This window comes from Vespa velutina, chromosome 19 (assembly GCF_912470025.1).
Source record: "Vespa velutina chromosome 19, iVesVel2.1, whole genome shotgun sequence".
Classification (NCBI taxonomy): Eukaryota; Metazoa; Arthropoda; class Insecta; order Hymenoptera; family Vespidae; genus Vespa; species Vespa velutina.
Window position 1 is genome coordinate 2278114 of NC_062206.1, and position 11570 is coordinate 2289683.

General features: G+C 26.5%; 1 protein-coding gene and 1 long non-coding RNA gene across 6 annotated transcripts; one reads left to right on the top strand and one right to left on the bottom strand.

Annotated features, from left to right (window-relative positions):
- The first annotated feature begins 1136 nt into the window (after nt 1-1136).
- On the top strand, nt 1137-10868 carry LOC124955635. 5 transcript variants are annotated; one of them, XR_007102918.1, is made up of 7 exons: nt 1137-1151; nt 1255-3785; nt 4409-4550; nt 8799-8953; nt 9438-10056; nt 10330-10502; nt 10671-10868. It is a non-coding gene; the product is annotated as an uncharacterized LOC124955635 (long non-coding RNA). The 5 variants fall into 5 exon arrangements; XR_007102920.1 differs by lacking the exon at nt 1137-1151 and having other exon boundaries at nt 1279-3785; nt 9438-9627; nt 9726-10056; XR_007102922.1 differs by lacking the exon at nt 1137-1151 and having other exon boundaries at nt 1279-3785; nt 9478-10056.
- Nucleotides 7553-11175, bottom strand: LOC124955634 (phospholipase B1, membrane-associated-like). Its single transcript, XM_047510335.1, has 7 exons — nt 10676-11175; nt 10312-10516; nt 9697-9873; nt 9429-9588; nt 8792-8951; nt 8564-8715; nt 7553-7868 (listed from the first exon to the last, which is right to left on the bottom strand). The coding sequence occupies exons 1-7, from the start codon at nt 10891-10893 to the stop codon at nt 7678-7680; spliced, it is 1263 nt and encodes a 420-aa protein (XP_047366291.1). The 5' UTR covers nt 10894-11175; the 3' UTR covers nt 7553-7677.
- Nucleotides 11176-11570: the final 395 nt, after the last annotated feature.

Consider the following 11570-nt stretch of genomic DNA (forward strand, 5'->3'; position numbering starts at 1 on the left):
GTAAGGATATTTCGGATCGCGTTTAATTGCGTAAATTTAAATATATTCGCGAATTAGTAAACATGAAAAAGAATTAAAAACTCCAGAAGAACTTTTATTTTCGACGATAGAACGTATCAGTACTAGGAATTGATAAGTATTAAAAATTCAAACGAACGAAGGGAACTTACCATTTGTGGAAATGATAGAAATGTTTGAATAAACAAATTTATAAACGCGATGAGGTGTAATTACGGAATAAAGGAAAAAAAAAAAAGAAAGAAAGAAACAAAAAAGTAATAAAGGAAAAAAGGGATTGAATTAAATGATGTGTTGAGTGACGTAAAATCTATCTGGTATTCTCGATGGTTCTGATGATCAGTTAGATGAAATAACTCGTCAATGTATGTATATATATGTATATATATGTATATATATATATATATATATATATATATATATCCATGTATTTGTAAGGAAATAAAAAAATATAAAGAAAAAACGACGGGAGATCTCGACAAGGTCGTGGTTTTCATTCGATCTTGGAAAGAGAATGTGCTCCAGACTCACTTGTGGTTTTCCCCGTAAAAGAAAGAAAAAGAGAGAGAGAGAGAGAGAGAGAGAGAGAGAAAGAGAGAGAGAGAGAAAACCGTTAACCTTAACACCTGCGCCATCGAGGTTTGGACTTCGTCAGAGATTGAATTTCATAAACCTTTACGAAGTCTGTTTACGAAGTCTCTAAAAGATAGACGGTATTTTCTTCTTCGTATTTACACTTCATACAATACCATCGTTGTTTCTAAATTTATTTATATGCTTTTGAATAATTACTTGAACTCACTATAAAGAAGAGAAAAATATTCATGGAAATTTTCTTAATTTTTTCTAAAAAAAAAATATATATATATATATATATATATGACTACTTAATTTTGTAATCTTTCCTGTTATTTTTTTCATAATTTTTCGTAATTATTTTAATTATCTCATTATTGATTAACACGCGTTTTATTTGACCAAAAAAAAGAAAAAAAAAAAAAAAAAAAAGAAAAAACCAACCGTATAAAAAGTCCAACCAAAGTGAAAAAGTGAATTTTAACTTTTATTTCGTCATTTTTATGACAATGAAGTTATCCGAATGCAAATTGAATGACACAATCAAAATCGTGACGGTAAGATAACATTTTTGTTAAAAGTTCATTGGTCAAAGAGAATTGAAATTTTTGTGATAAGTGAATTTCGATCTTGTATTTTCATTTTTTCTTCTCATTTTAGATTTTTACTTTCTTCGTTTTTCTTCTTTTTCTTTTCTTTTTTTTTACTTTATTCGCCTGAAAGATTAATAATGAATAAAATGAAAAGAAAGATAAAAAATGAAAAAGAAGAAGAAGAAGAAGATCAGAGAGCATCGAACAGTCGTGGAAAGAAGATCACGATGGGATGCACCTGCAGGTATATTTTAGATGGTTAGCAGCTCCGAAGGCGACTCCGACGTTCGACGAAGTCGTCCGAAGGTCATCGAGCTAGATTCCTCTATAAAACCGACGCAACCACGTCCCAGCAGTTATTCGCAAGAAAGGAAGAGCGACGTACGGTTAGTCGATTCTGTGTACAAATACTGATCTCTAAAAACGTTACTATTAACGAAACATTAATTCTCTAAAGTTATTACAAATGTCGTTTTAGTGTTCGATATTTGAAATACCGAATTCTTTTTTTTTTTTTTTTATATACCTTTCCGTCGGATAGTGATAAGTGATAAGATAATTCCGGCGATTTTCTCGAGGAAGAAAAGAAAACTTTTTCGAAGTTTTTCACTGCTACGCACTATCTCTTATACTAAAAAGAAAGAAGAAAAAATAAAAGAAAAGAAAGATAGAAAGAAAGAAAAAAGAAAAGGAAAAGAAAAACAAGAACAAAGGAGAAAAATCTCAAAGAAGATGTATACCAATCCGTTCAATCGTAAACACAGTACGATCAGACAAATGTTGGATCGTCTTTTGGATCCAACGAGGAAGCCAATCAGAAGATCAGAAAGTGTATCGAGTTCTGGAAGTAGTACGAGTAAAAGTAGCGATCGATCTTGGAATGAGTCTAATCATTCTCACAGAGGGATTCTACTATGGGGTAGAAAGTGAACGGAAATTAATCGAGATGAGAGATGATCGTTTTGAACGTTTACAATCAATATTATCATTCCTCTCACTCTCTCTCTCTCTCTCTCTCTCTCTCTCTCTCTTTCTCTCTCCACTTTCTCTATATCTCTTTTTTTTTCTTATCAACTTTGCTCACAAGGAGAGTTTTTTGAATGGAGGCCAAAGCAGAATAACTTTCTATCATGCTGTGGGAAGAAGATCAAAAAAGGAAGTATAACTTCCTTTTTAACGTTTCTTTTTTTAACTGGCAATCATCTTGGAAATGAACGAAAGTGAACGAGCAAATCGATTGGAAGAAGAAAAAGAAAAAAAAAAAAATAAACGAAAAAAGAACACAAGTCTGTTATTTTCTTCTGCTTGGATTCTAAAGAATGGCTTCGCTATTAAGAAGAATTAGAAGAGGAAGAAGAAGAAGAAGAAGAAGAAGAAGAAGAAGAAGAAGAAGAAGAAAACAACAAGAAAAAGACAAGGACGAAGATGCTTAGGAGCAATGAAGAATCGAGAAATCTAATTGGATCAATCGATTTTTTTTTCTTTTTTTTCTTTCTTTTTTTTCTTTCTTTTTTTTCATCCGTTCTTCTCATTATTTTTTTTTTTTATTTTTTTTTTTTACAATAGTTAGGAAATATTGTTCACACTTTAATCACGCCATATATTCGTGCTTATTTATGCTATTATTCGTTAAGCCTCATTATTATTATTCTTCGTGCCATATTATAATAAATTATCTCATCTTAGAATCTAAGAGAGATAATACATGTTATTACGATGATTATTATATCATTAATTAAATCTGCGAAGAATTTAGAAGAATTAAGTTTACCTAGTCAAGAGGCAGTATTAGTTGTCAATCTTTCTTCACTCTTTTCATTCAACAATGTGTTTTTTTGTTCTCTTTTCTTTTCATTCATTATATTCTTTTTATTTATTGATATATATATATATATATATATGTATATATATGTATATATATGTATATCATTTACTTTTGTACTTTATTAATACAAACAGAGATGTGCAATTAATTGGAAAACCAAGAATTAAAAAAAAAGCAAACAAAACAAAGATATAGACTTCCTTTTCTTTGATCCTATCCTTTTATTATAAAAAGAAGGTGTATGGATGTGCATATATTATATTATATTATATATATATATATATAAAAAGCAGTTCATTGACACTTCTCAACGCAAATAAATCAATTCATTTTTATTTTTCTTTTTTCTCTTTTTATTTTTATTCTTTTTCTCATTTTAATCTTAACCAATAATGAATGTGTACTTCCTTTGGAAAGATAAGACTGCATAAAATACGAGGGCATATATAATCTACCATTGAGGCGACATATCTATATATGCGTGTTTGTATTTAAAAGAAGGACTTTCGTATCATACGCTAGTTGTCTCGAAGGAAGAAAACGACAACGACGACGACGACGACGATGAAGACGACGACGACGACGACGATGACGACGACAAAATCGATAGGGTCGAGTGCTCGTAATTAGTTTAACATATATCTTTGATAAACAGATACCTACATATGTATTTTGTTTACTTTTGTGACATGTCTCAAACGAGACATAGGCTGTCACTAAAATAAATGACGATAAGAAATTTGATAATCAACTTTTTTCACATATGTATTGCAGTTTCGTATCTAATCTTCTTCTTCTTTATACATACATATATATATATATATATATATATATATATATATATATATATATATATAAATTGTTCGTAAGAAATCGTATCGATTCCGAGGTATCGTCGATTATATTACTTGCAAGCAAGTGTAACACGCAATGTATTGATTTTTTCATTCCTTTTTTCTCATTTCTTCTTTTTTTTTTTTTTTTTCCTTTTATCTTCTTTGTTTCTAATATTCATGTAGATCGATGTAAATAATTAATACATTGTATCACGTTCAACAAAATTAATAATAGGTGAACGATTCGAATGACGTATGTGTAGATTTATCTATCTGTGTGTGTGTGTGTGTGTGTGTGTATTTATATGTGTGTATATGTGGATTTATGTTTGTATGTAGTATGTAAGTCAATCGACCTACTTCTTATTCTTCTTCTTCTTCTTCTTCTTCTTCTTTTTCTTTGTATAATCCATCAATCTACGTAAGAATATTCTACTAAAGAAAACTTGTGTGTGTGTATATGTATGTATTTACGTATGTATGTATGTATGTCTGTGTATGTGTGTGTGTTGTATATATTAGAAAAAGAGGGGATATAATGGAACGTTGATTATGTGTAGGAAAAGTTTACGCATCGACGGTGCCATGAAAACGATCGAAGCGTGTATATGCAGTTGAATAGTTTCTGGAAAAATACAGGGACCCGATTTAATGCTCGACCTGTTTAGGGTGAAAAAATTATATTTATATTTATATATACATGTGAGTATATAATACATATATTATCATCATCATTATCATCATCATAATCATCATTATTTTTATAAAATCCAATAAAATGGAGAATTAATTGATGCAAATTTAATTTTACATGCAATATGTTAAAATATGCTTAAGAGAGGGAAAAAAAAAAGAAAACACCATTTAAAGTTTATTTAACGGTACGCCAACAATACATTGAGAAATATATTGTATATTTGTTTGTTTGTATAGAATATACGAACGCTTCATATAATATGTTCTTTCTTATTAGTGATGTAAATATTAAATTAAAAGAGATCTATATGCATATATATATATATATATCTACAGGATGTGTTAAAAGTTTCTAAATCGTATTAATTTATATTAAAAATACAATTAATCTTTTCTTCTTTTTAGGCTGATATCTTTATTTTCTTATTTTTTTTTTCTTCTATTATTATTATTATTTTTTTTTTTTCATTTTCTTTATTTTTTTCTCTTTTTTTTTCTTTTTCCTTCAAATTGTAAAACTACAATCTTAAGAACTTGTAATCCACCCTGTATATAAATTACATACACATGTATGAAGTATATGAGAAGATAATAGATATAATTGGATTAATTTGTTTTGATATATCACTTTGTACTGTAAATATTCTTCCGGTAATGTTTCATTAGTATAATCATGGTCATAATTTAATTAATAATTATTCGATAAGAATTTGATATTTTCGTTGTGATATTTTCGCGGCCATTATAACATATTTATGAAAAACTTAACGGCCATCGTTTGTCGTCACTTGAATATCATTTATACTTTTATCATGCTATCATAAATTGAGGGTCTGTCATGCTAGTTATTGGCAAAGCGTAGAAACGTTATAATGAGTACGTTAATATTCAATGGCCATTTGAGAGGTCGCTGATAACTTACATATGTAATAATTTTTTTCCATTATACAGATTTGTAATTATATTGAGACGACACGTTCAGATATATGATCAGATATGATCGTGTTCGATATATGATTTGTTCGAATATGATACGTTTGTGTGACTTAAGTTCTTACGATTTACTTTTTGTTTTCTTTCTTTCTTACTCTTTTTTTTTTTCTTTTTAACTTGTTCCTTCGTTCTTTTCTTTTTCTTTTTTTTTCATTAGATTGCGTGATTCTATCGTAAATGAATTATTGTCAGTGACGCATAAAAACTTACGTTTTGCGTTCTAAGTTCTGCGTCTGAGTTGTGTCTGGATTACAATATTAGACGTAGAAAAATGAAGAAACAAAAAGACAAGTCAGATATTGTGTCTGTTATCTATTCCTATGTCACTATTTTGTTAAATATTATATTTATTTATTTATTTGTTTTTATTAAATTTTCAATATCTTTTTATTTCAATAAAATATATATACATATAAATTTACAGAGTATAATGAACAATTCAAATATTAATTTGCCAAATAACATGGAATATTTAAGAAATCTTTGCGTCGAGAATATGCTCAATGTCAATCTTTTTTTAATACTCCAAAGTGAGATGGATAGGAAAATTAAATCGAACGAAAAGGAAAAAAAAAAAAGAAAAAAGACAAGAAAGAAAAAGAAAGATAGAAAAAAAAACAACGTCAACATCTGTTTGACGCATTTGTTTAAGACGTCATTTAGATAATTGTTAATAATAGAGATGCGATTGATATTGTCTCGTTTGCGATTTAAATGACAAGTAATTTCTATTCTTTTTCCTTGTTTCAAGTTATTACATTTTTAAATTATTCACTTAATTATCTTACATATGTTTCGTATTTGATTGTTAACAAAATCGTTGTTTTTTTAGTTTGATTTTTCTTTTTTTCTTTGTTTTATCCGCCATGTTAATGCTGTGATGTAATGACTAGCGATTAGAATTAGATGATTGGGAGGGGGCTTGGGGGAAAGAAGGAAGGGAAAAATTGTCTTTGCAGAAAGTAATACATTAATTGAGCACCACTTGAAATATACTTTGTATATAATATTCAAAGTTTTAAATGTCATTCGATATAGTATATACAAAACAATTATCACAAGATAATAATTATATTACATAAATACTTTACGTATCAAACTATTTAATAAGAAGTTAAATGAATTGATTTTATTAATATGTTAATTCATTCATAATAAATCGAATCAGTTCGACTAGCCGTATATAATTAACAGACTTAATAATATATATTTATTTATCGGATATTTTTCATACGGTTTCTATGATGGATTATAATTTTTTATATTCTCTAACATGTTAGAAAATGTTCTTATTAAAGTAAAAAAATGTTCTAATTAAAATTAAAAAGAAAAATAAAAAAAATAAAAAAAAAACGATAATTAAAAAAAAGTAACGACAAAGAATATTATAATTCGAAATACTTCAAGAAATATCATTGATTTTCTTTTTTATCGATCTTACAACTTAGCACAACAAAAATTATTCAAGATCTATAACGTATTTATAAATGTAAATCTATCTCTTTTTTTCATTATATGGAAATTTCATTATATCTATTTGTCTTTGATTTGATCGATAAAATCTGTCATCGAAAGAATTGCTTTTGAATGATAGTTGATGATAGTTCCGTGACTTATATATATATATACACACAATATGAAAATGTTAATTAGTCATGGTCTATCATTTCTGATTTATTTAATTAAATTAATTATATTATAGATTAATTGTAAAAGTATCAAATAGATTTATAAATTTTACTTATAGATTTAAATACAAACATGTAGGTTTATAGATTTTAATAGAAATAGGTTTATTTGAATACAAACGTATTTCTTCGATTTAATTTTGATCGCATTTGATTAATCATTGGCTCCTTCTATAAAAGCCTAAGGTCAAATTCTTTGATCATTTACTGATTTAGTGGCTCACCTTGATTAATTTTTATTTTGTAATATCGAACGATCCTATTTTTTTTTTGTCTCGTCTATTTTTATTTCATTATTTTATTCTTCTATATTAAGATTGAGGCGTGTAAGATCATGTAACATGATTAATTGTTCTAATAATAGTTTTATAATGATCACAGCTATTATGAATTGTGGTATATCAATCTATATACTATAAATTTAATCATTTTCAAAAATTATTACCATCTTATTACTTTTTCCATTGTTTCGGTATAATTCCATCTTGATATCCTGTTCGTTGAAATATCATTGAATTTATGTTTGTGAATATATAGGGTGCTCTTTCTGTAGGGCATCGAATCCTTTCTAATATTTTAGGTAATCCTTTTTCTGTTTTATTTCCAACTGGTTCGAACATATTATTCCAAAGAAGATTAGCACCTAAGAATACATAAAAATTATTTCAAGATTTTTTATATATTTACGTGATAGAGTATATAATATAATCGTTATTATTATTTTTACATTTAGAAATAACTTTTATTAATGTAAAATGATAGCCTAAAACTATGTAATTTTGCATAGGCAATCTCGAACTTATTCGGTAATGTAAATACCATTATAATCATGTGTTCATATGAAATATATATATATATACATATTATAAGTTTAATATTTTTAATACTTTTAATATTTTATTTTTATGTTATAATAGTTTTTTTTTATGAAAATTTTGTATAAGTGTTATTAGAAACATTTTTACCGACAGATAAGACAAACTTGAAATGTCGATAAAACAGAATATATCGGTAAAATTTATGTTCCTGACGATATGCAACCCTTTATACATCTTGCATGAAAAAAAAATCTATATCCAGGGTATATTTACCACAGACAAAAGTATTATAGATAGTCCATAAAGTGCAATAATTCGGATCATTTTAAATACCTCTGTTATTTTTAGAAATATGAAGAAACATTCTTTATAAAAGTTGTAGAATATATTAAAGACCATGGAATTAAAAATTAATAATTTTTTTTTTATGTAATATTTGCAAGACAACAAGCACGAAAGTGAAATAAGTCGTTTAAAATAGAAATATCGATCGTAATATTTATAGATTATAATTCTTTACCAAGTGCATGACCATTTTGACTAAAATGGAAACAATCGTATGTGACCAAATTAGGATCGATTGGCCTTGCCCTACTGGGATCGGCATTTGGAGCATTGAATTGTTTCATAAATGGTTGCAATACTACTGTGAATTCTTGCGTATTGTCATACCTAAAAGAAATATTTATTTACATCGATTGGAATTTATCGAAATTAATAATAAACAATAAAATAATAATAATAATACCTTCCAGAATTGATCAAACTTTCGGCTGCCTCCTGATACATCATTGACATTCTTGAGGTTGTGATATCTGGTCGATGTCCTTGATGCATACAAGCGCAATAAAGTGGATGTAATATAATACACATAGGACTTTTTCTAACTCTAAGAGAAATCGTGACATCTGTACGCATAAATATAAATAAGTATTAATTAATATTATACAGGGTAATTCACGTAATAATAACAAGTCATCACCTTTGAACAAAATATTTTTTCAAAATATCTCGCATACTTTTATATATATATATATATAAATTAATTTTATATATATATATATATATATATATATATATATATAAAACAAACAAACAAATAAACAAACAAAAAACAAAAAAAAAGATAAAAATGCAATCGCAAAGTGCACCTACGTCATTGTACTTAAGAAAAAATTATTATCGAGAATATTTAAACCATTCTTCTCCTTTTTTTTTAAGTTCATTTACAATACTTTTTTAAACTCAATTAAAAAGAAAAAAGTTATGACATGTTAGACTTGTGAATCATCCTGTGTCTGTGTGTATATGCATATATATATATACATATATATATATACACATATATATATATAGCTAATTATATTTATGAATTTTTATATTACCTATTGTAGGAATTAAGTTAACGAGTGTACGAGGTAATGTTATTTTAAGGTAATCCAAAACTTTTCTTAAATGAAAAGCATGACGTAATGGTGAAAATTGTTGAGGATTATAACATTGAGCCGAACAAATGTCATTTGCACCGAAGAAAATAGTGATCAACTGCAACAAAATTTTTTTTTTTTAAGTAGTACCACTCAAGTATTAAATTAATTTTCATTCATTTTAATGTCAATTAATAATTTAATTTTTAATGGATTTAATTAACACCTTCCAATGTTTGGTAAAATTAATCCTAGGATCATTTCTTATCCTTTGCACGAGGATTCTTGCTTGTTTTATGGCATCTTCGGTAGCTGCTACAGGAAAAGCGATATTTAATCTTGCTTTTGATGAAATAAATTCGCCTGTACCGGTCGAGTAGCCAGTTAAATTTGGATTGAATACCTGTTGTTAATTTAGAAAAAAAAAAAAAAAGAAACAATTATATTCTCTTTACCCTGCTACAATGAAAATACAATGGACTTATGTGTTATAAAAAAAAAAAAAAAAAAAAAAAAAAAAAAAAAAGAGAGAGAGCAAGAGAAAAAAAGAAAAGGAAAACAAACAAACAAATAAATAAATATTTACGTATGTTTATTACTCTATAAATTCATTTAATATATTCAATTTAATTTCATTCAATTTTTTTTGTTCGTTTTTTTTTTTCTGTAATAGTTTTCTAAATTTTAAATTCAAAATAATTTTTTATGATTCGCCAAGAATTTCTATTTCACAATCATGGAAATTAAATTCCTTTTAATATCTTGTTTATAAAATTAATACGTCTATTTTATTCTTCCATTGATTATATTCCAATACATGAAATTTTTAATAGAATAATACCTTTAATAAATTTGGTAGTGTCAAAAATTTTCGCCAATTATCTTGGCCGCCAATGCACCAGCTGACTCCACGTGCTTCAATGAAAGTTCCAATAGCGAATTCTTCCAAAGCACCACTACCAGCTACAAGAGAATCACCAAGACCACCGATCACGTCAATGTCACCTGGTCTTAATCTATGAACACTTTCCGGTACGTAAGGGGATCTATAAATGAAAATATGTATTTGTTTTTTCATGTCTCAATTTTTTGTTCTTTTGGTTTTTTTTATTTTCTTTTTTTTTTTTTTTTTTTAATTATCTTTTTTTGTTCTTTTTTCTTTTTCGTTCCTTTTTTTTTTTTTTTTTTTTTTTTTTTTAGCAAACCTGCCGAAACGAATGTTACAAGGAAATGGTACTGCGTCTGGTATGATTGGCTGCCTTCGTACACCATCGAAAATCATTGGATAAACTATACCATTGGTATTGAGATCTACCTGGAATAAGAGAAAAGAGGAGAAGAAGAATAATCTTAAAAAAAAAAAAAAAAGAAAGAAAGAAAGAAAGATGAGAGAAAATTTCAAACAAGTAACACAGTAATACATTTCTAATTTTCATCCGTGTTATAAGAGTTATTTATTCGGGGGGAGGGAAGAAAAAAAGCATTTAATGAATGCATTAGAATTATGGTATTTTTATTCTTTGAATAAACTGTACGAGTCACGTTCTAGGATAATTTTGAAAGGGAATGAGAAAATTAAATTGCACGAATTGAAACGTAAGAATTGTGAAGAAATGATTTCCTCAATGATATCTTATATCTCTTACGTGTATATGTATGTATAACATAATACATTTTATAAAAAGAAATCTACTTGGATAACTAGTTTTGTTTTTTGTTTATTTTTCTTCTCTCTTGTTTCTTTTTTTCTTTTTTTTATATTTCTTCAAAACTTTTCGAATGAAGTATTTTAAAGTATGCAAATATGTGCGAGTATATAAATGAAACATTACGTATACGTATTATATTTATATAGATATAAATATAAATTATTCGTAAATAATAAAGTTTTCATTAAATTTTATATAATATATATATATATATATATATATATATTTAATTATATATAAATATATATATAAATATACATATAAATTTAATTATATATAATTATATATAAATATACATATAAATTTAATTATATATAATTATATATAAATATACATATAAATATATGTATACATATATTGTGTATAGAAATTGTCTTCGATATCAGTTGAC